Source organism: Thermobia domestica, chromosome 15 (assembly GCF_964235325.1).
Source record: "Thermobia domestica chromosome 15, izTheDome1.hap1.1, whole genome shotgun sequence".
Taxonomy (NCBI): Eukaryota; Metazoa; Arthropoda; class Insecta; order Zygentoma; family Lepismatidae; genus Thermobia; species Thermobia domestica.
Genome location: NC_137468.1, coordinates 70,250,356 through 70,275,202, shown reverse-complemented (window position 1 = coordinate 70,275,202; position 24,847 = coordinate 70,250,356). Strand labels below are relative to the sequence as shown.

The 24,847-nt window shown below is 36.6% G+C and overlaps 1 protein-coding gene across 4 annotated transcripts in view; it reads right to left on the bottom strand.

Annotated features, from left to right (window-relative positions):
- Nucleotides 1-24,847, bottom strand: part of melt (ventricular zone expressed PH domain-containing protein melted) — a 94,862-nt gene that overhangs the window by 27,070 nt on the left and 42,945 nt on the right. For all 4 annotated transcript variants that reach the window (XM_081739796.1, XM_081739794.1, XM_081739797.1 and 1 more), the window contains exons 7-13: nucleotides 20,435-20,644; nucleotides 17,965-18,161; nucleotides 15,193-15,467; nucleotides 11,190-11,421; nucleotides 6,573-6,691; nucleotides 2,892-3,256; nucleotides 945-1,080 (exon numbers count right to left, since the gene is read on the bottom strand). In XM_081739796.1, coding sequence (XP_081595922.1) covers nucleotides 945-1,080; nucleotides 2,892-3,256; nucleotides 6,573-6,691; nucleotides 11,190-11,421; nucleotides 15,193-15,467; nucleotides 17,965-18,161; nucleotides 20,435-20,644 — 1,534 coding nt within the window. The remainder of the gene's footprint in view (nucleotides 1-944; nucleotides 1,081-2,891; nucleotides 3,257-6,572; nucleotides 6,692-11,189; nucleotides 11,422-15,192; nucleotides 15,468-17,964; nucleotides 18,162-20,434; nucleotides 20,645-24,847) is intronic.

Sequence of the window (24,847 nt, the reverse complement as noted above, 5' to 3'; positions counted from 1 at the left end):
CCTGCAACATGAGCATATAAGTTTATTGTGAAATGACGAAGTCTTTTGCTCCAAAATAAGTGTGCACGGGAGGAGGCCGAGGTTTATTCTGGCGTGATTCGTTCCACTTAGACGTTATGTTCATTCCCTGTGCTGTTAGGCGTAGTTTCACAATAAACTTACATCCTCATGTTGCAGGTTTTTTGCCGCGGATTGTACAATAATTCTGTAAGTAACAAAGTTTCAATTGGAGTATTTTAAGTGCAAAACTTTCAATGTTTCGTATTAACTTAAAATTAGCTTTCTTTGTATGATTTCTTTAAAATTTACTAATAGTAGTTACATAGAAGTAGAAGTAAATTACTTTTATCTCAAATATACTTTCTAACACAAAAAATGAACCTGGTTGTAACGCAAACAGTACCTTTATCAATATATGTAAATTAAAATGAGAAAAAGGTTTCCTATATTACATGGGATGTACCTGTAACAAAAAGCCTGTTTCGAATTGCTTAAAAAAAAAAAAATCCGTCTCAAGACTTTCCAGGTTTGTGAAAACTCTGGCTAAGGAAACAGTAAAGAAATAATGAAGAAAAGAAAAATAAAGAAAAGGCTGTCACAAGCAAGCAGAAAGACAGGCTTAGCTTAGATCTACCCGTAGTCGTCATTCACGTACTCACAAAACGTAAGTCCTTAAAGAAAATAAACATATGTAGTGAAAAATTTTAACTTTGAGAAAAGTGTAGATTTCTGGTTAAATTCCAGACATTTTCCAGGTTTTTTAGGCCTTTTTTTAAAATCTAAATGAGGATTGCAATTTTAAAGATTAACAACAGAGGAAGCAATTTCGATTGACAATTAGATACAAATCAACCTCGAAATATCGCAAAAGAAACTAAATAGATTGCTGGAAACATAGGAAGAGAAATAACCTTCAATATATAAAAAAAATATTAGGTTATTACCTTCGATCGTGCACTTGGCAGGTGGCGGGATTCTGACAGATACTTTGTCCATATATAGCTTAATCTTGTCGAGGTGTTTCTCACAGAAATGTTGTATCGTGTCTCGCATTGGGAATGGTTCAAAGACACTGATTCGCTGAAAAAATATATATAAAATTGCATATAAATTTCCAAGACTGAATAAAAAAATGTTCGTTTCTTATTGTTGGTTCCAACGTTTAATATGGTTATTATTTCAGCAAGTCATCAGACCACATTAGAATACAAGTCTGTTATACAGCAAGCTGATGATAATAACAGCTTTTGCTGAAATAATAATCGTGTTAAAAATTGGAATGTGCAATACATGAGTACCATTACTTCATACTATACTATAAATATAGGTCTCTTGTGTCCAGTTACACATTTCAACACTAAAATTTATAATGAGATAGTTGCTTAATTAATTATTATTACAAAATACATTTTTTAAAGTGTCTCTTTAACTAAACAGTCAACACAATAGTAAGCATTCCATAAAAACTTTATACAAATATACAGGATGTTCACAAAGTCTGACCCCGGGCCATTTTCTCAGAAACGGTTCGGAGTTACAGATTTCTGCTAACGCTTAGCTATGTACTGTAGGGGCCCTGCTCGCTGTTTGAAATGCTCGTGTATGTGGATGATCCCAGGGAGCCGGGGCCAATTTAAAAATTACAAATGGAAAAGTATGTCAAATTTGATGGCGTTCGAAAGTTCACAAAAGAATGTCAGCGGAAAGAACTACACACCACATTCTAACTAGCAGAAACTTGTACTCACGAGATAGCGAATGAATCACATCAACAATTGCCTAGATCCCCTATAGGAACCAATGGAACTAATACCTACTAAGTACAGGAATTTGTTTGCCAAAGCATACTGCCCCCCCCCCCCAACACACACACACGTGCTTTCGCCAGTACACTTACACTAACGTTAACTTCAATTCGTTGTGTGTAAAATGCTTTAAGTTTCGTGAAACTACACCTATTCGGGCTTGCCTTACAATCGTATGACAATTACTCAACATTTTTTGATTTTCTCGCTGTGATATTGACATTACTTACGAACAGAGGTCCCGTATTCAAAAGGTTAACCAATATCTCGAAATTACTTATCAAAATGGATGTATACTACTTTGAACATATAACGCCACAGTTCGATTTTTTTCCAATCTCGTAGCATATTCCATCTAAAATTATTTACTGCTTACTATGAAGATAAAGGATTACACATTAGATCCAATCACATAAATACATTATATTTCGAAATAATTATTAATTGCAATGCGATACACGTCTGTATTATACGATGTCTTGGTTTGTTATATTTTCATAATTATATATAAACAAGTACATGGTAACGAAACTGTTACTTTAGTAACCAGATCACTGTCATAACAACGAATAAACAAACATTTCTACCTGGCGACAGAAAAAATAAACATTCACAAATCAACATTATTCATGACATTAATTATATCATTTTTTCTTCTTCTAATATGTAACTAGTGCCAGTTAAAATAGCACTTTTGCCCTAAATACTAGCTAAAATAAATACACGGTAAATACACGTTATCGTTGTAAATATTAAATGTATGATTATTTTCTAGGCTTCCCAGCGGGTCTACTGGCTAGCGAGTGTGTACCGAGTTCGATTCCCGGAGGGATAGCAATACAATTTGAACTCATTACGGTGGTTCGAATTTCACCTTAAACTGTAGACACACGGGTTATATAACTTCACTGCTGAAAAGGGACGCTAAACTTCATTTTTTTTTTTGTTTCTGAAAAAAAAATACAAAAAGCAGCGCCGGAAAATATCTTCTCTTAATCTAGGAACGTAATCAAGCATATAACCGTATTTAGCTTAACAGGTTTGGTTCGCATTCATAATTTAACATATAAAATATTAAATAATTACCTGTGACGTTGCGAGCCCCATATTCTGCTGTTGATTGTTCGAAATAATTGTAATACTTGTATTTGCTCGTCGGGGAGTTGTTTGACTTGATGTCATAACAGTGGTTGGCAGTGTTTGTGATGTGACAGTGTGAGCTCCGCATGGGTGATTGGTCGTAGAGGTTATGGACGTTGATTGACTAAGTGGTGATGATGATGATGATACTACTGTACCCGATTGATTCAGGGGACTTGTAGTTCCTGAATTGCTTAGTGCAGAAATCATGGCAGTTTGAGACAAATGGAAAGGGGAATGCAGACGATTTCCTGATTGTGTCAGCTGCGCTGTATTGCTAGGTGCACTAGTGGACGAGGACAACGGAAGCACTAAAAAGGAGAAAACACACGTAAATAATAATAATAATAATAATAATAATAATAATAATAATAATAATAATAATAATAAGTAAAAGAACAGTAAAACATACAACCCATGAAAAAGCCTACATAATAATACATACGATATACACAATGATCAAAAATTAACGCAACCCATGGCGCAAATATATAATCTTTTTTCTTTCTTTCTTGCAGATGGCAGATAGTGATAATTAAGGGTAGAAACTTTAGTAAAGCACCATAGCAGCATGATGCATACACTGGAGGAAAGAACTTTTATTTTGGAAGAACACATAAGGAGTTTTAAGTTATGCAACCACCGCGGCAGAGGCGCATTTCGGGAAGGTATCTCTGAATAAATCAACCATTAAAAGTCTTCACGATAAATTGAAGAAGACTGAAGAGTGTCAATGTCTTCCGAAATGGCAGACCGACGGTTCTCATTGAGGGAAAATTGCAGATATTAGTGCAGCAATGAAGAATAGTCCGCAGAAGACCTTGTCTAGATTGTCTAGCCAGAGTTGTCTTACTGTACAGCACATACCGCTGTGAGGAATGTTTCCAATCAAAATTTGAGTTGTGCAGGTGTATCTGCTATACCAGTAGATTCCCTCAGGTGAAGTGAGATTGTCAGTTGTTCATGAAATACATAATACTGATAAGAAGAAGTTGGATTGATCAGACGAGGTTTGGTTTTACCTTGATAGGTATGTAAATTCAAAAAATTTGCATTTCTGGTTGACTTCGCAATCCGCAAGACCTGCATGATTCTTCTCTTCACGCCAAAAGATCGGTATATAGTGCGTCATATCTCTGAAAAATTCTTTTCGTTCTCTTCTTCCGCCTGACAATCAACAGTGAAAGTTATGTTCAGCTGGTTAAGGCATTTTTTATTGCTCTGACTGATAACGAAAAGGAAAGGACACGATTTCAACAGGACAATGACACTTCCATACTGCTCATGTGACCGTGGAGTATTTGGAATAAGTGATATCAAAGCATAACATTGGCCAGCCCAGTCTCTCAACTTTTTTCTTATGGGGATATCGGAAGTCAACAACTTACACAACATAATCTATTCGCACACTTTGGAAGAACTACAGACTGTCAAACTGTCGGTATCTTACGTGTAACCCTCCAGCGCGTGCTCAAGAACATACGAAGTGTGCACATATGTGATTCAGTAAATGGTGACTACTTACAATGTTTTGTCGTACATCTATGGGTTGCGTAACTTCTTGATCACCCAGTATATCTACCACCAAATCCGCAGATTCGTATAAGATAGAATCTAAAACATGGATAGGTCCCACTATCCAGCTAACTATTTAAGAAACATAGAAACAGGGGTAAATTGAATATGTAGAAGTTATTTCATCGATACTAATATCACTTTACGCGTTTCTGAGATCACGCGAATGCGATGAATTCTACACACGCACAAAATAACATAGATGCCTCAATCACAGCACACATATATGACTAGAAATAAAGAAGAAATTGCGATTGGACATACGTACAACACAACATTAAAAGAATCAGGTTTCTATACAAATCAAAAAGAGTGTTCAAAGAAACAAGTATAACGTACAAACGTGGGCGCAACATGACATTAATGGATAATCAGTTTCCTGAAACAAAACTAATAATACGAGGGTCATTTAACTCGAACTGGCAACACTGCTACGATTGGAGTGTCGTGTGGGCAGGAGACAAATGACGAACGTAGGGTGTTCCGTGGATGTGTAGAGTCAATTCAACGCTGCTGCGGTCCATATTACGGCGTGTGTGGCAAGTAGACATTGTTAAAGCGATTGTTGAGTGAAATACCGCTCTAACGAATGTTCATGCGTACAGAACAGCGTGTGTTTATGAAATTCCACGTGGCACGAGGGCGAAGTGCAGGACGATTCACAGAAGATTAGGAGAGGCCTGTGGTGAGGCTGCTCTACCGTATCGGACAGTGGCGAGATGGGTTGCAGCATTTCAGGCGGGACGACAGTTAACAGACAAAAAGCACGGTGGAGGGCATATGGGAACGGCTATGGACGAAATTCATCTTGCAAGACTACGGACACTGCTTGACGGTGATCAGCGCACGAGCTGAACATTTCTTCCGGATCAGTATTCCGCATGCTAACACAAGATCTTGGCATGCGGAAAATTGCAGCCAAATGGGTACCCCATGCTCTGACCGAGGTTCAAAAGTGGCATAGGTGGGAATGTGGGCGCCTACACCTTCAACGTTACAATGAGGAAGATGACTTCTTGCACCGCATTACTACAAGTGACGAAACGTGGCGAAGATCGTACGATCTCGAATTGAAACGTCAGTCGAATGAATGGCGCCACCGAGAATCCCCACGATCGAAAAAGCTTACGCAAGAGAAAGAAAACGTAAAGGTGATGATGATAGTATCATATGACCACGAAGGCATTATCCTGTCACATCAAGTTTCACCGGGCGATACCATCAATGCTGCATACTATGCTTCATACCTCTGTCACTATTTGCGATCATCATTGCGGCGCAAACGTCCACACCTCCGGAGTCTGGACCAATACTCCTATACGACAATGCCAGATGCCACACAGCCAATCCAGTATAGACTCTGTTACAACGATGGGGTTGGGAGGTACTGGGGCACCCGCCATACTCCCCGGATATAAGCCCCTGCGATTTTGATCTTTTCCCAAAAATGAAAGAACCTTTCAGGGGCAAACGTTTCAGAGAGATTCCCAGTATTGTTCGTGCCTTAGGGTGCACTGACAACGCGTTCTCACAAAGTGGGGCTTTGACAGGTATTCAATAGTTACCAGACATCTGGCGAAGAGTTCAACAGGCTGGCGGAGACTATATCGAAGGACTGTAAGCTTCTTGAGGTGAGTGATTCACTACATTCCATTTCACAACTATGTTGCCACTTCGACTTAAATGACTCTCGTACAAACAACACGAACAGCCCGTCGATATTAGAAACTTTCTTTCTATTCTTCATTAATTCGGAAAGTGGACCTCTGTACTCGAGATACACAATAAGTAGTTTGATACGCAAATTTAATCACATAATAATTATAACTGCATTCCTACAGTTCACAAACATATAAATGACAGTGTTTATGCCTGGCATCCTAATATTTGCTTAGATACATGCAACGTTGTTTTTCCTCTTTCTTTTGCATTTATAAGCAGCTCGCGTAATTTCTATACGCATTCAAATTTCTGTTGTAACATGTCTTCACAAAGCAATGTTTATATTTTGGTTCTAACAACACGGATAAAAGCAGTATTTAAGATACCTACCGAGTTCTCTGCCAGACTGAACGATTACAGGGTTAATATTTTGAACAGCAAATTGATGAAACGATGATGAAACAGAAGCAATCAAGTCCCTCTCTTCCCTCAACGCAGATATGCTTCCACTGAAAGGAAGGCAGGAGAAAGAAAAAAATGTAATCACATTTTCGATAAGTTCACTACACAGAACATTAATCGTACTCGCTAAATGAAGTGTTGATATCTACTAAAGTTATTCTTGAAGAAACACTTTCCACAAATAGGTACTTTACTGCATTATCAATATCGTCAACTGGATTTATTGTATGCTACACGAGTTATGTTGTTTGTTCTATGAAATGAAATCTTAGTTCAACATGTCATTGTGGTTCCCTATAAGCTAAAGGAGGCATGACAGGTAATAAATAAGGGTTTAGAGTTTAGGGCTTAGATTTCTGGGCTTTCAGCATCTATGGCCATTTAGCCCGTCACGTTTGAGGAATGACGTCCCTCGACGAGCACACTATCCGGGGAAAGGGAAAGAAGCGGCCTGGGACCTATAAGTTAGGTACCACTCCGGCATTTGCCTGGTGTGAATGAGGAAAACCTCATTCAGGGTGGCTGGCCTGAAAAAGCTTTTTACACTTTTTCGACCGAGTGCCCCCACCGGGAATCTGACCCGGGACCGCTCGCACCGAAGGCGAGAGCGTTAGTGACTACGCTACGCGGGGCTACAGGTAATAAATAAAAATAAATGCTGAAGTAATTGGTAAAATGCTCCAAGTAGAAGTAAACAAGAGAACCCAGAAAAATTTACGATCATGGTGTTGTCCTGCACAGGCTTTTGAATTGGATCTGCGACACTTCGCAACACTGCTCTCAAACTACTTGGAGCAGAAGCGGAACAACAGTAGGAGTATCTGAACTGTCGGGTGGAGACTACAGTATATTAGAAATTTTAGATGTTATTGATTTTAAAAAAAGAGTGAGTTACTAGTGAGAATACACTAGGAATGACCCGCTTTTTGGTCTGGTGAAATAAGCTTGTATGTATTATTTCAGATAAATCTAAGAAAAATAATTAATGGACTGGTAACCTGATTCTACAGTTCTTCTAAAATCAAGTACCTTCAATTATCCATAGACAAGAGAACATCTCTTTAAGTTATATTTGTATATCATCTTATAAACCAGTTACGATTCACAATAACTATTTCAGGATTTCCTCAGAAATATAAAAATCAATTTTCTAACGATTGTAGGAATGTTACATCAATTCGGTTTCTTATTCTGTCTATTGTTTTATTTTACTCATTTATTTATTATTTCGTGCAACCTTCACTATCCATACGGCTGCCCCTCTCTCCTCAACCAAAAATGAGCACTGTACTGTGTAATTTTCAGTAACATCCTCTGCTCCCAAACAACCAACAAATAATATTATTTGTATAATTACACTATAAATACATCATTAAACACTACTAAAAATTTAAGGTGAGGTGATTTTGAATTTAACGTACCTTTCAGCTATATGAGACGGGACCTACTGATTAACGCGGAATCTGAATCACATGAGCTCCCGCCGAAAACCGAACCCGGATCTCCCACGCCAAAGGTGCTTACGCTAACCGCTTAGCCACGAAGGAGCTCGACAAAAAATTTAAGTTGGACAAATTGGAATAATTAAACAAAAGTCATCACACACAATTCCCACTGGACCATCTGATAAGATGTTATTATACAGATTGGATTATACCTGAAACACGGAATTTGTCCCTCAAGTATTTTATCAATCACTTAACTAATGATCATAGATAAAAATAGAGAAGACAAAAGAAAAGTCAAAACACGAGAATGTAATTGTACTGATTAAAAAAGAAAAAAAAATCAGCTGTCTGTCTATTTTTCTTGGAAACTTAATTTTCGATGTTAGTCCTATCAAACAGAAAAATCAGAACATATACCTGAGAAGATGAATAGAATTATGATATAATGTTTTTTTCCCGCAAGGTTAGCCAAAGAGCTTAATATGATACAATCAACATTTGGGCATTGTTTCAAGTCATTTTATGGATCTTAGGAGTAAATGATTTGAGCCAATGCGACAATATTTTCATAATTTTTATACTTAATACGTTAATATTATTACATATTAGCTTTTATACTTATGGTATCTTAAACTAAACAATAATAAAAATAATAAAACCGTACCACTGAAACTGATATAGAGTTATTTAAGCCAGATTTAACAGGCCAGGCTACTTTTTATCCTGACTCAAACTTTGGTCCATAAAATACAAGTGGATCGGACCGAAGAACAGTTTATGTATAACATTAGCCTAAACGGAAGACATTAGAGACTTTCCGAGAGGAAAGATCATCAGAAAAGAATTAAACTACTTTTCACTATAATACATGAGAGGATAATCCAAATTAACAAAAAATTGGCTACTTACCAATGAATTCTCCCTTGAAAAGCCTAAACACTTTTTAGACGTTTCGGAACTCACAACTGGTTCCTTCTTCAGTGGCAAGGTGAAAGGGATTAAAACGGAAAGGAGATAAAAGGTGGAAAACAAGGAATGCATACCACTAAATAAAAGTACCGTACGGAGTGGATCCTGAGATGAGCAGAGCAAAGTGAAAAAGAAATGAACTGAATTAAAGAAAGCGCGGTATCTATGTTACGTCACTGTTGCCAGATTCAAAGTAAGTATCAAAAGTAGGTACCCAAGTTCGATCAATGTTGCCTGTATCAAGGTTCAATGCAGGTTTGTATTTATGAATAAAGAACAATTCTTTAATTTCCCGTTGTATTTTGTTTTTGCTTAACCTATTGCCTTAACCTGTTTTATATTATGCGAATGTTGTTTTAAATGAAGCGCCTAAACCCGACATGCCCTCTTCTTGTGACTTTTTTTGATTGCCTAACATGTTCCTTAACACGCGTGTTAATATTGCGTTTCATTTGGCCTATATATGAGGAGTCACTTTCGCATTGGACGCGGTAAATACCTGACCTATTTAGTGGATCAACAAAATAACTTTTAAATCCAGTGAAATGTTTTTTGTAGACTTTTGGAGGGAATACTTGAAGCAGATATGTATGCATCCGCCACTGTACAAGCCCAATATTTGGAAGAATTTCTTTCGCAGAGCATTATTAATTTGTGACCGTTAAAAAAGATCTTAATGAAGAAATATACTTTTTATATAAAACAGGACAAGAAAACGATTATAAGTTGTGTATTTTACCAAAGTGGTTTAATCAAACACTTAGATCGTTGCAAGTCCCCAAAACGGTAACTTCCAAAGAAGCAAAAGCTTCGATAGGAATTCCTTATTTTCCACAATTATCGACAAAAAATCAACGTATACTTGCAAAGCATAACATATCTGCTTCAAGTATTCTCCCCAAAAGTTTACAAAAAAAATCTCACTGGATTTAAAAGCTATTTTGTCGATCCATTAAATAAGGCAGGTATTTACCGCGTCCATTGCGAATGTGATTCCTCATACATTGGCCAAAGTAAGCGTAATATTAACACGCGTGTTAAGGAACATGTTAGACAATCAAAAAAGACACAAGAAGAGGGCATGTCGGGTTAGGCGCTTCATTTAAAACAACATTCACATAATATAAAACAGGATATGGTAATAGGTTTAGCAAAAACAAAAAAACAACGGGAAATTAAAGAATCGTTCTTTATTCATAAATACAAATCTGCATTGAACCTTGATACTGGCAACATTGATCGAACTTTGGTACCTACCTTTGATGCTTACTTTGAATCTGGCAACAGTGACGTAACATAGACACCGCGCTTTCTTTAATTCAGTTCATTTCTTTTTCACTTCGCTCTGCTCATCTCAAGATCCACTCTGTACGTTACTTTCATTTAATTGTATGTATTCCTTGTTTTCCACCTTTTATCTCCTTTCAGTTTTAATCCCTTTCACCTTGCCACTGAGGAAGGAACCAGTTGTGAGTTCCGAAACGTCTAAAAAGTGTTTAGGTTTTCCAAGGGAGGATTCATTGGTAGGTAGCCAATTTTTTGTTAATTTACTTTTCACTATAATAATAAAAATCTTACCATCCAGTGAAGTAGAGATTAATTCATAATGTTTCGGTATTGGCTGATGTTTTTTCAGTGACATTTGTACACTGTTAAATTGTAAACATGTGTGTGGACTTGGCCGCTTAAAAAAACCGTTACAAAGTTGGTAGGTATTCTTACTGTCTGGAGGTGGTTGTATGTGTATTGATGAAGTTACATACTTAAAATTAAAGTTATTATTATAAATTGAAGCCCAACTGTTTTGAGGACTGAGGATTTAATTTACTTATCTCTCTGAAGGGTTCTACTAGAAGATGGGAACCTACACACGTTTCCAATCTCACAGCGTACAGAATTGAAAAATGTATTAGCGAATATCGAAACAGTATGAATTAATCACTAATTCATTAACTGAATGCAAGGTAAGATTTTATTTATTTTAGTTATTCAATGTCCATCCTTTACCATTTATGAGCAATTATATTTCATTACCTATAGAAGTCGGGCTCTGCCTAAAAAGAAGAAGGAAAACATGTTTTACAGGACTATAATTTTATTAAACTTCCTAGAGCTTGTTATTTCTCACCTCGTACTTTTCGTTGGGCTTATCGTCAAAGGTGTTGTGGTAACAGTGACTCCTCCACATGAAATATGTGTTGTCGATGGCAAATTCTGACGACTTCCAACAGCTGTACTATTTTGATTGACTGTAACACCAACAGGAACAGGGACAAGATTGATTTGTTGGCTGGAGCTGAGCCGTGTCATGCTCTTATGTAAGCCAGCACACGATCCCACTCTACTTCCGTTACCAGGTACTGAAAATTAAGTAAGCATTATAATCCAGCAAAAATATAACAATTCTTATGTTCTATTCTCTTCCGTTATGAGAGACCAAAGAAAATAGGGAATATTCGTAAAAATAATTCGAATACAAAAAGAATTATACTTAAATACTGTATTGGCCAGAATATAGTACGATATTTTTAGTATAGAAACATTCCGTAAAAAAAACAAATTCGTATAATTGCAGCCTAATTCCTCATACTTAAAAGATTTGCTTCATACCTCGCAGGACTACCATCTGTATCTCTCTCTCTCTCTCCAGCGACCATGCCGTGCCGCTGCGTGTCTCGTCAAGGTTTGACGTATATAGAAATTAGGTTATGATAATGAGTTACGTTGTTGTACCAATTTAATTGTGACCTAAAATTTGTTATAAATGTATTTTCTCTACGATTCCACGGGAACTCAAATCGAACTGAGTACACCACCAGAGTACTCCATACGGAGACGACAAACGCAAGAAAAGGAAGGTGCAATAAAGATAGAGATTTAAATCTTGAAAATGAGCTGTAAATCGGTAAGTTTTCTATTATAAAACATTTTTCAAAGTGTGTATATAATTTTATTCTTGTTGTTCATAGTACCTTTAAATTAAAATAATCTCTAAAACTTGGAGTCGAATTATATTAGAGGTTGTAATATTTTCAGCCCTAATCCTAATACTGTATGTGGTTAGAGACAAATAAAGGAGAATTACGTAATAATTTCAACTATCTTATGATCACTATTTACTTTCCTAACTTAACGAAATAGATCTAATAGATTACAGAACATGAACTCAACAGCAAAAGAATTGTGCGTGGTTTACGACGGAAGATTTTGTTTCAACTATAAAGTCGCTGACAAACGCATATTGAAAAGTTGTGAAGCAGGCAAGTTTTGAATGCTTCAGAACTAAAATAAACACTCCAATGAAGTTGTAATATCACTATTAATAACAATAATATATAATTTGTAACAACGATATAAAATTGATAATAACAATATGTAATTTATAACAACGATATAAAATTGACAAAGATATAATACGAAGACATTAAAATAAAAACATTCAACATTCAAATGTTTTGAAAAGAACACGATATGGATAAGATAAACTTTCATGGATAGGGGTTGATATCCGAGACAAATCTTCACTTCATATTGGATAGTGAAGTCAGCTCATGCTTCAAGCCAGGCTACAACAGCTATATGAAGTCGAGTACTTGCATGTCTATTTTCCGAGCTCTAGTGCGTCCAAGTCATCCTACAAAAGTAGCCTTGTTACAAATACAGAAGGTTGGTCTGCATTTATGGAAACAATTTTGTGTCCCCTACGCTAGAGCGTAAAGCCATATTTCCACCAGCGGCTGTGCTCGATATGACGACCCTGACTATAAACTATAGCCCGACGCCGAAGTTTCTATTGGAGTAGGCTTCTGTTCAGAGAAATCTGATCAAGTTTGGACCACTCCTCCTTGCAAACTTTCCACAAGCCAGTCAATGTGGGTGGGCGAGGTAAGGAAATCGCTCGCTTCAAATATCTGAAAAGATTTAAAATTTAGATTTCTGGGCTTTCAGCATCGAAGGCAACTTAGCCCGTCACGTTTTGAGGGACGACGTCCGGGGAAAGGGAAGGAAGCGACCTGGGACCTATAAGTTAGGTACCACTCCGGCATTTGCCTGGTGTGAATGAGGAAAACTCAGGTAAACCTCATTCAAGGTGGCTGGCCTAAAAAAGCGTTTTACACTTTTTCGACTGAGTACCCCCACCGGGAATCAAACCCGGGACCGCTAGCACCGAAGGCAAGAGCGTTAGCGACTACGCTACGTGGGGCCACTTCAAACACCTGAAAGCACAAAAGTCCATTGGTGCAGCGTCGGGAGACCTAACAGGGATGTCTGAATATGGGATAGCACGGATTTTAGTTTCACGCGTTTTGCGGGCCATGTATGCCACAGTTGTTCGAGCCGTGTGGCTGGATGCTTTGTCTTGATGAATGATGACTTTCGACACCACAGCACTATCCAACGACGGAATATGCTGCCGGTATAATGGCTCCAGAATGAGTTATTGATAGTATGCTGCGTTAAGTTTCCCTTCATGGCAAAAACCTGCAACCACCATGAAGCTACAGGAAAAAATTCCGCGGCACGTGCGGACCCAATTGGTATGGTCCTTGGCATCCTTGGGATGATAGTAAATGGCTCGAACCCGCTTGGAGTTTGACAAATAGATCCAAGCTTGGTCTAACGTGGTCACAAATTTCCATTTGTCACCCACTACATACCGTTTATAGAGCCGTCTGCAATAGACCCTGCGTTCTCGGATGTGTTTGACTGTGAGTGTGTGAACACATGGCTTATGCTTCACTTGCAGGCGTAAATCCTGGCTGATTATCCTCTGCATAGTTGATTTGGATCTTCTAACACTCCTGGCAATGTCTCTTTAAGGCGGCGGATTCTCCTGGGTCATCAACTTCTGCACTTGTCGAACCACATCCATTGTATGTTTGGGAGGGGGGTATTGTTTTCGTGCTACTGTGCGCACACCCGCTTCCTCTGGCTGTGCATTTTTGTTGCGTTTGAGTACATTGGCAATACCCTTCTTGGAAATGGGGAAACCCTTGGACGAACATTGTTTCACAATTGTACTGTAGCTGTATCCGATGTCGGAAAGAGCGGTGATGTACCCCTTCCTGAATGGGGTCACTTTCGAGGCATTTTACACTCGGAGCACTTCACTTCCTGCTACCGAATTCTCCACACAACTGGTTTCTGATTGCTCTACTGTGCGATTCTAGCGCCCCTGGTGTACGTTCCACTTCCTTTCCATAAATGTGGACCAACCTCCTGTATGTAAATCAAACTTGTTCCAAATTCATATGCGAATTGGTAGGATCTGTATAGCATTCATTCATGAGTTTCTCATTATCTAGCTCTCATATAGCCTTGTTGTTGAAAGAAACGTTAAAACCCAAACCCTTGATTCAACATTTAAAGTGCTACGAACAGTTTTATTTCCAAAATAAAAGTCACATGCAGAGTAGGTCCTTCTACTGCCTAAGTTGTAAACAGTTTTGTTTAACTCCTTTTACCATTCTACTGACTACAGTCCAATCTTTTCACCTGCCATGTTTGTGATAAGACTGACCTATTAGAATGACTTGAGCCTACTACACCTTCTCATTTAAGGACAAGTAGTATACGCACCTTACAATACAAAATAAATAAATAAAAACAGTTTATAACACAAGTAAATGACTGTTGACTATAACTGTATTTAAAACAAAACCAACGACGTATTTCCTTAACTATTTACAGAATACAACCCTTATGTTCATTATGAATAACTAATGTATCGAATACCTAAGTTGCTTGAGCTTATGAGCTTGATATTTAAAAAAGATATTTCAAGAAAATACAAGATACTTCAAGAAAATGAAATATTTAAGTTTTACGTTTCGCGTTTACATCGGCTAGGCTAAAAGAGACGGTGATGATGGGAAATGAATGAAATGATGGAAGAAAGTGGAAGGAAACGGGAGAACTCCGAAAAAAAAACATGCACACGGTGTTTTTCCACCACAAAGCTCATTTGGCGCGGGTTGGAATCGAACCAGGACCCCATACATCAAAGGTGAATGCTCTACTACTGCGCCACAGCGGCTCCCAAGATACTTCAAGAATATTAAAATAACTTTCTTGTTAATGTACACTATTTCACAATCTTTATTTCGATTGTTGTTAATAGACATACAAACCTGCATTGAGCCTTGTCATACTTCTATTTACATGAGCTGTAGTCAGCTTTCCCGTACTACGACTATCACCAAGCTTTGGACGACTTCCAACTAGCCGGCTAATCTCTTGTCGATTTAACGAAATGGAAGGATTATGTCTTTCACTTAAAAGAACTGAAGAAGTACTTATGTCACCCCGTAAACTCTGAGCTTGTATTGTATTGGAAAGGTCTTGACGACTTTCGCCACCAACTTTCACTATTGTTACACCCGTTGACGTCTGATTGACTATGGAACTGAAACAACAGAAAATAAGTGTTAATTTACTAAGTAACAGAAAATAAATTTATAACATAAATATCAACAACCAGAACATATAAAATATTACTAAGCTTTTTCTATTCCTAAGAAAATACCATCCGATATTTTGGATACTTCATCAAGTATCTATTGTCAAACGACAGTAGAGGCTCAAAAGATATGCAGCAATAGGATTTTCACATGCTTAAAGCTTCAACTTCAGTGGATATTTTCGATTTCTTTTCTAATAATAATAACAAAAAAAAAAAAAAGTGTGTCACGCATTTCACTTTAAGGTGGCTACCTTCTGTATGCGTTTCCCTTTTTAGACTTCCAACTGTGCTATGCATGTGTCGAAGTCTATAGAACGGATTTTTTACGTTCGTCCGTCTGTTAATAGGTATCAGAGCAAATACAGTAGGAGATATCGAGATATGGCTTTCTTTGCAATCGATTCAGTGTTCCAAGGACACGTACCATCTCTTTTGTTAAACTCTCGATTTGAACCGGAAGTGGTTCGAATTTACTATTATTTCCGGTTTCAGTGTTTATAGCCATAGAATGAAAATTGTATCAAATAGCGAGAAGCGATTTTTCCATTCACCTAATGTCTTTTGGTCGTCCCACCTGTTTAGACACTGCTTGAAAATAATATGTAACTGGTCTGAAACAGAGATCAACATCTGTATCATCTGTATGCTCTGATAAAAAGCTGTTCCGAACATTTACTTTAGATTAATCCTCCCGTTTCCGAAACATTTTTCAGCTAGAGCTTCTTTCATTTTGGGTGGAGAGCTCCCTCGTGGCTAAATGGTTATCCTGCGCGGCTTTGGCGTGGGGAATCCGGAATTGATCCCCGGAGGGAGCTCATGTCGTTCGGATTTCACGTTAAGCTGTAGGTCACGTCTCATATAGTCTCGCTGCTGAAAGAGACGCTAAACTAAAAATCAAATCAAATCAGATTTGGATGGAACGCCAGGAGGGGCTAGGTCTGGACACTAGGAGCGTGACTGAAAAATTGGAACCTGTAACAGTATACTCTTGCCATGAAAACAACCGAAGTGCGGGAGAGTTTTTGTGGTGGAAGACTCCTCTGATCAACAGGCTTCATTTCACAGATTTTCTTTCTGAAACAAGAACTTTAGTTTCACGTCTCACGATGATATTTTATTAGTTCCGCCCGTGCCTTCGGCTCGCTGTACACTATACGTTAAAATCGTGCTTAATTAAAAGGTCTAATTGGCTACACTTAACTTTTTTTAAGTTTGCTCATGAACCACCACATACGAACGAGCCCCAAAAAATACACTAAATATTATTTTTGCTTCATACGTTTCTTAAAGATCACAGTATTCGGAGACTGGAGAGGAAGAAGGAAAGTGGCATGGGACCATTATGAAAGATACCATCCCAACATTTGCCTGGTGTGAATGGGAAAATTAAATGGAAACCTCACTCAGGATGTCTAGTCTGAAAAAGCTTTTATACTTTTTCGACCGGGTGTACCCACCAGGAATCGAACCCGGAATCGCTTACAGAAAAAGAAAGAGCATTAGCGACTACGCTACGCGGGATCCAGAGTTAGAGTAATAGTCTTTAGTGATGGCAGAACTTCATTTATGATAATCAACAGTGCGCTTCGTCTGCTTTAGAGTGGAGAATGATGTATATTTGTGTTACTTCGATCATTTGTTTTAGGCTCATAGTAGTGGACTCAACATTCATACATATTAAAGAATCAAACAAGAAAATTACCCGCATCATCTTCGTACAGTTCCGATTTTTTCACTGACATGGTTTGCTCAAGTCCTCTTGTGGCCTGAGGTGTGCGAGCCATCACAGAAAAGACTTTAAAACGCGAACTCTTTCGTGATAATAATCTGCTCGCTCCTGTAAGATTTCTAATCTGTCTGCTATTTGACGTTTTCATATTGAAAGATTTAGTCCACTATGAAGTCAATGTTTTCCTTAGTGAAGGCAAGGATGGTCTCCGGCTCCCCTTTTACCACTTTATCTGCTACGTTTGAACTTGTGCCCAGCATTTGATTGCCAAAAATGGAGCGTGAAGTATTGAACATACAAGTATTTAAGCAGAGATTTATACACTAAAGTGATTCCAGACATTCGACCCAAGGAATCTGCCATGTTTTAGCAAGATTCTGAACCGTATCACACGTCCTGAAATACAAAATTTTTTTTGACCTAGAAACTCACTGGACAAGCATCTCATTGAAAACTTGGAATCTTTTTGCAAAACCAGAATCCTGAATTAACGCTATACAACGAAACTTCAGATATGAACAGTGTTTGGTTTTATGAACCTGTACAAAAAGATTGCTGATTCAATACAATAGAAACTAGAGGTGTAATTAATGCGTAAAATTCGGTACTAAATTGCAAACTACAACTGTGTTTGTGTAAACTTTCAAAGATCAGAAATTGAATATAAAACTCTCTAACATCATTTCAATCAATTCAATTCTTTCAACTTACTTTGAATTTGATTGCTGGCTCACATTTGTGTCATTGCGGTACCCATGCTGCCTAACTTCTGCTAACATCTTTTCTGTAAACAACACTGGATAACTACTACAAAGTAACGTTGCTTCTCGAAGAAGTGTCCCTTGACTTCCTCGGTCTGCTTTCGGTAGATGCTCCAATACAAAATTCAGAGCCTCCTGAGCTCGGTCCTACCAAGAAAATGAATAAAACGACTTTGCAAACTGCTTTCAGAACCTCTGAAAATGTATCTTTACTAACATGAGGTATAAATATAAACAACAATACGTATCTATACAAGCAAACTTACTTCAGACTGGCTAACATTACCATTTTATTAATTTCCCCCCATCCCCATTTAATAATGTATTTCACTGTAATAATAAATCGAGAAAATGATTCTTTATTGAGGAGTATTAGCTTTTCTTTTTTTAATTTTTAAAATAGAATATGCTGTAGAAAAATAAATGCAACTCTTTATCTGGCCCTGTTGCTTACAAGCAACATCGCTTTCTATTGCGTTACACGCAGTATGATAACTTCAGTGATAGTTTAATTCGCAATATTGCTTTCACATAATATTCATATACATGATTAGCGAATAACTTATTTAGATAGTTGTAATATTCGTTAAGAGAAAACACTCAAACTCAGTATTTCAGAAGCTTTACTTCCGAAGTTCCGGAAAAGTTCATTTTATTTGTGGTCTCTATATCTGTACAAAGATATTTCAACGAAATTGCTGCTAACTACTCCTTCTAAGAAATATTCCTAATTATAATTGTTCATATTAAGGGTAATGTTATTCACTAACAACACATGATTAGCTATCTTAGGCTGGAGAAATAAAATCTTGTATTTTGTATCCAAAATACAAAAATACCTAAAAAAAAAAAAAAAAAATTACGAAATTGTGACCAGGAAGACGTGTTTCAAACATAAAAGCAAACCAAAATATTTTTACGGAATTTCTCAATGTTTGACAATTAATCTTTTTAAATTTTGGCTTTTTTATAGGTAAATTATAGACTTTCAGTCAGGCAGCTCCAGCACCATCCCTATTTATTATGGTTCATACCCCCATTCAATTCAGAATGGAACAGCCTTTCAAACGGTATCATTCACACTTCCCTATCATGTCCCTGAGACGGGAAATTTTGAGAGAAATCGGGATTTTCTGATTTTTTCTATTTTCAAATTTTGAGTCCCTCTGGACCCCCCTGTGTTAACGCACAGATCTCAAAATTAACTAAAAATAATAGTAAGGGGTATACTCAGTGGTGCCCATCCCCCCTTATGTCTATGACGCACCCCCCCCCCAATTGTCTATCCGTAGGTGTTCTTCCATGAAAAAATCTTCTTTTCGATTAATTTTACCCCCCCCTCATCAAACATATTTATATAGATTTCAACCCCCCCCAAATATTTCAATGACGCAGTTTGCGTCATAGCCCCCCCTTCTGGGCACCCCTGGTATACTAAATGTAAGCTTCTATCTTGAAAAGTAACGGCGGGGAAAAATATTTACCAATGAGACCCACAATGTTCCAGATTACTCCAAAAGACCCAGATGTAATACAAAAATTTCCTGAAATATCCTTATTTATCCTAGGGTCATGGTTCGTACATCAGTCTCTTCAGAATGAAACAGCCTTTAAAATAGTAACATTGACATGTCTAAATCATGTATCTGAGGCGGGAAAATCGCGAAAAAAGTTTTTTTTTTTTTTGTTTAAAAGTATCTTTTTTTTTTAACCTTTTTCCCTCTGGACCCCCCTGTGTTAACGCAGAGATCTGAAACAAATCTGTAAAGTACTACTGGGTGCACTGAATGTATGTGTGCAAAATTTCAATCTTCTAGGTACAAAAGTAAGCTCACCAAAAAATTTATAAGAATAGGCCTAACTAAAAATTATTTTTCTGTAAGTTATGACGTCATCACCTGTTTTGACGCAGAAAGGCGTCAAACCATACGTAACGTGCTTCACAATGCCTGCACGCTTTTTTTTTTTAAATAAAAAAGTAAAAAGCTTTATTGATTCTTTTTGAATCTAATAATGAAGACATTACCCAATATATTAAAAAATATTATATATAATTTAAAAGGGTTAAAGGCTTTTATGAAATCATATGATAATGAACTTACTAGAATAAGACGATTTAAGAAACAATTAATGACACTGTACGTGCCGTATTCGCAATATCTTTTACTGTAAATCAATAATGGGGTTATTGTTAACGCACCACTTAAATTTCAATTGCTAAATTTATCCAGAAAGGTAAGTGTTACTAAGTTGATATTTCTCGGATTATTAAGCCTCTTAACATACATTCTACCAAATGGCAGAAATAATTACAAAATACATAAATAAATAAATAAATAAAATTTAGAAAAAGGCTAAGTGAGCACCAATTGTTGCACAAGCAAACAGAAAATAATAGGCAGGAAAGACTTAACAAATACCTTATTCAATTTCCCTACAGATGAAATAACTTGAGCAGCAAGACAAAGTGTATTTGGATGAGAGTCTGCGGCATTTTTAATCTTCTGCAAATGTTCCACCAAAAGCTGCGGGCGAGTAACTGCCATGTCACGGAAAACTTGCATTGTAGCCGACGCAGTTGCTCCTACACTCAGATACTCGCACAATTGAGGTAAACTGGGCTCTAAAAGCTAAAAACGATAATAAAAAACTAATTGAAAACATGAAAATCAATTTGTTTTTGGTACAACCATAAAAAAGTTTTGGAAAAATAATAAAGAAAATTCCATTATATCTTACATCTAAGTTAGGAACTCGCTTCTTGATCTTAATTCTAAAAGCTTAAGAGAAATATTCAAATTTAAAAGAAGTATTATTGTCTAACCAAGTGGTCGCCACCTTATGAAGCTGACGAGTTACCGTACCGTTTTAAAATCCTATTGCGAGCCACCAACCAAAAGAACTACCAACATTTAAAAAATATCTTACATTTATTTACGGAAGAATCAGTACAGGAATCAAGGTTAGCCAACCGTAGTGTTAACGTGATCTATCGAAAATGTCTCCGGCCAATGATTTGGCGATCACTGGTCTAACCTATGTATAAATGTGTAAATTGGCAACGAACGCACTCTACAGAATATTTTACTCATCTGTATATACTATTGCTAGCAAACATGAATACATCTCTTCAACACGTCTTCTTGTCAACAACGAATTTTAGTTGTCCTTAGTGTAGAAAGAACGTACATCTCTAACTGAAAGTAAATATTCAAGTTAGTCAATTAGTTGTTAAAAAATGAAATGAAATCTTTGAGATTTACGTCCCATGGTTATGCCGGCTAGGCTAAAGGGACAGCGATGATGAGAAATGAATGAAATGGTGGAATGAAGAAAGTGGGAGGAAACTGGAGAACCCCGAGAAAACCCACGCACACGGTATTTGTCCACCACTAAGTTCACTTAGCGGGAGCAGAGTTTGAATCCGGAACTCCATGCACCAGAGGTGAACGCTCTACCACAGAGCCACCGCGGCCCCAATTAGTTGTTAAGTTATTAACACAAGGTATCCTCTTTTGCTGGTGACTGCCACATTTACGTTTACCATAAGACAGAAGATCCTGGTTTTGTTCTACAAATTTGAGAGGTTCATTGTGGATTCGTCAAATTCTCATAATTCTTAAAAATATTTGGATGGGGAAAAGAGATGAACGACAATATGAGCAGTCTGTCTTCACAGTATTGTGATACATGGGCATTCCCACTGAAAATTTTAACAATTACTGTATGACAGACGCATATCAATATTATCTGTATGTAATATTCCTGTATGTCATATTTCTGTAAATTAAAGAAGAACTAATTTACTTTTAGTTATAACAAACTGAACCCAAATGGGCTCATTCCCACCCATGTTTATAAGAAATTTTCTAGGCCAGTATATAATTTTGATGGCGACTGTACCCGATCGCCATGATAGCAATAGTTAATCGATTTTGTTTACATGCTGTATTCATGTTAATAAATATGTTTCGATCAATGAAACATGAGAAGTTTAATACAATGATGACACTTCAGAGAGACAAATATGTGAATGGGTAACGATTGAAGTAATTATCAATAACTTTTTTTTCTGAACATAAACACTTATTTCCATCTTTTACGACTTTCGTTAACGAGTTATGATTTTAACGAATACGAAGACCGAAGCTTCTGAGTTGTTCTCTCACCTACATAACGACTTTTGAGTTGTTTTCTCTCTTTTTCGTCGGAAGGTTAGTAACATTTCAAGTTAGACAACAATACGCATATATAACAATTCTGGTTAACAAGAAATAAAAGTACAAAGGTAACACTTAAACGATTCATTACCCTTACGTATTCTTCACACGAAAATAAATTAACATTAAGTGGTATCACATTAAGTTCAGGCACGTGAATATACAACAGTAATAAAATATACAAGACAGTAATTAAATTCGCTATTATCATCAATCTAACACAATTGTTAACATACTAAAAACAATGTTAAATTTATTATGTAACAACAGAGCAGTACGGTTCTCTATTAAATTTTGTTAGCAATACACCAGTATTGCCATCCGATAGCAAACAATGTGTAAGCATTATAACTGCGGGAATATTCCTTTGTCCTCTACTTATCGGTGTTTGGAGTACGATCACCTATTTAGTAATACAATTGAATAGCAATAATTAAGGTTTGATATTGAACTGAAGCATTCGATTATAAAAACAATTGCGAACAGTTTCAGAGATAAATTATCACAATTGTTTATTCTTTATTTATTACAAATCTACGTTACTTGAGGAACAATATTTTTGCTCAACTCTTCCTCCTTGCAAAAATTAAAGTTTGATAAAGAATTATTTTTTAAAAAGATGAAAATGTCCCACGGTTATGCCGGTTAGGCTAAAGGAGACGGTGGTGATTAGAAATTAATGAAATGAAGAAAGTGGAAGGAAACGGTAGAACCCCGAGAAAACCCACGCACACGGTGTTCATCCACTACAAAGATGATTTGGCGCGAGCTGGGATCGAACCAAGGACCTCATGCTCACGAGTGAAAGCTCTACCACTGAGCCACCGCGGCCCAAGATTTTTTTTTTTTTTTTTTTTTTTTTTTTTTTTTTTTTTTTAATGTGGAGTAATGAGATCTCATATTATACGGAGCAGAATGTTGGACGAGAAGAAGAGAGGAACAGAAGTTGCATGATGCGGAAATGCAAATGTTGCGATGGATGTGTGGAGTGGCGCGGAAGGACAAAAATTAAGAACGAAGTGATCCGACCAAAGTAAAGATAGGACTAGTAGTAGAAAAACTACTACAAAGTAGACTTCGATGGTTTAGACATGTAAGAAGACCTTCGGAATACGTAACTCACCGTGTGGATACTATGGAACTGAATGGGAAACCAGGATGAGGCCGACCAAAGAAATGGGGAGAATGTGGAAAACGATATGGTGCAGTGTGGTGTCAAGGTAGATATGACAACATAGAAACAGGTGGAGGACAGCGATTTCAGTTGACTGGGGAAAAGATTTAGAAGAAGAAGACCATCGCTTGTGAAACACTAGCAGTTGAAATTTTACAGTTATTTTACAAAACTAATAGTGTATCCACATATATCAACTGCTCAGTGACTCATAATTATCCCCTTATAGAATTTCATTTCATTCATTACTTGCTTCAAGTATAGATATTTGTAATGGGAAGAAAGCTCAGGCTATAATAAAACTAGATTTGGAAACAATTCATCAAATCACAATTTCTTAACAAATTACATAAACACTGACGATGGCGAGAATCTATCGCTAAAAATGTCTGCAATTGTTTGATAATAATAATCGGATACGTCAGATGAGTGACGTATTACTGTTGTTATTACTTTTATTTAGTATTTATCCTATTATATCATTAAATAATTTGAACAACTGATATGTTGATGAGCCTTAACCATCAATGCTTTCAACCTTTTTCGCTATAATGTTAAATCAAATATTTAGTTACGCTCCTAATTGTAAAACTGATACAAAATGTTCTTCTTTTTATCAGAAAGCGACTCTCTTTTCAAATGGAGTAACTTGGTTTTTGGCATTACTATCTATAAGAATATTCCTTGACTACTTAATTAAGGTGTATATCCACATTTGTGTGTAATTCTTGTATCAGTACGTAATTCAAACAAGAGGAAAGAATAAAAGAAATAATAAAAATAAAAAAAAAAAATCATTGCCATCCCCTCCTTCCTTATGGCTCTACTTATCTGTCTGATGATTAATATATATTTAGAAGATTTAGAATATAATCGCACAATTTGAACAAACAAAAAAAAAAAAATCACTACGTAATCATGTGACAGACAAAAGTTTACAACAAACGAACTAACTACGAAAGTGTACAATTTGAACATAAACTATTGAAAAAGTTCTACTTTAATATTATCAGAGATTCAAGTGACTTTTAGTAATGGAAAAGCAGGAAAGTAGGAATATTTATTCAAATAGTAAGAGTAAATCGCTTCACTGTACATCTTTTCTACATATGCTTATATACCTGGACTTTTTTTTCAATAAATGTGAGGTGGTTCTGTAATTTGCACGTTTATTATTGTTGTATTTTCCGAAATATTCAATTATTACTATTATTATTATTATTATTTTAATTACACAATATGAAATGCATGTCCTACGGCCTTCTGATAAAACCCCATTCAATTCAAGAAAATAGACTGTGTTTCAGTTCTCATCTTTCCAAGAACTTTCCTTGCTTTTAGCTTAGTATTACTTAACTCTTGATTTGGAAATTCTGTCTGAATAATTTCTTCAACAGACTTTGAACTAAACTCATTCGGGTTTACAGAGCGACCTAACT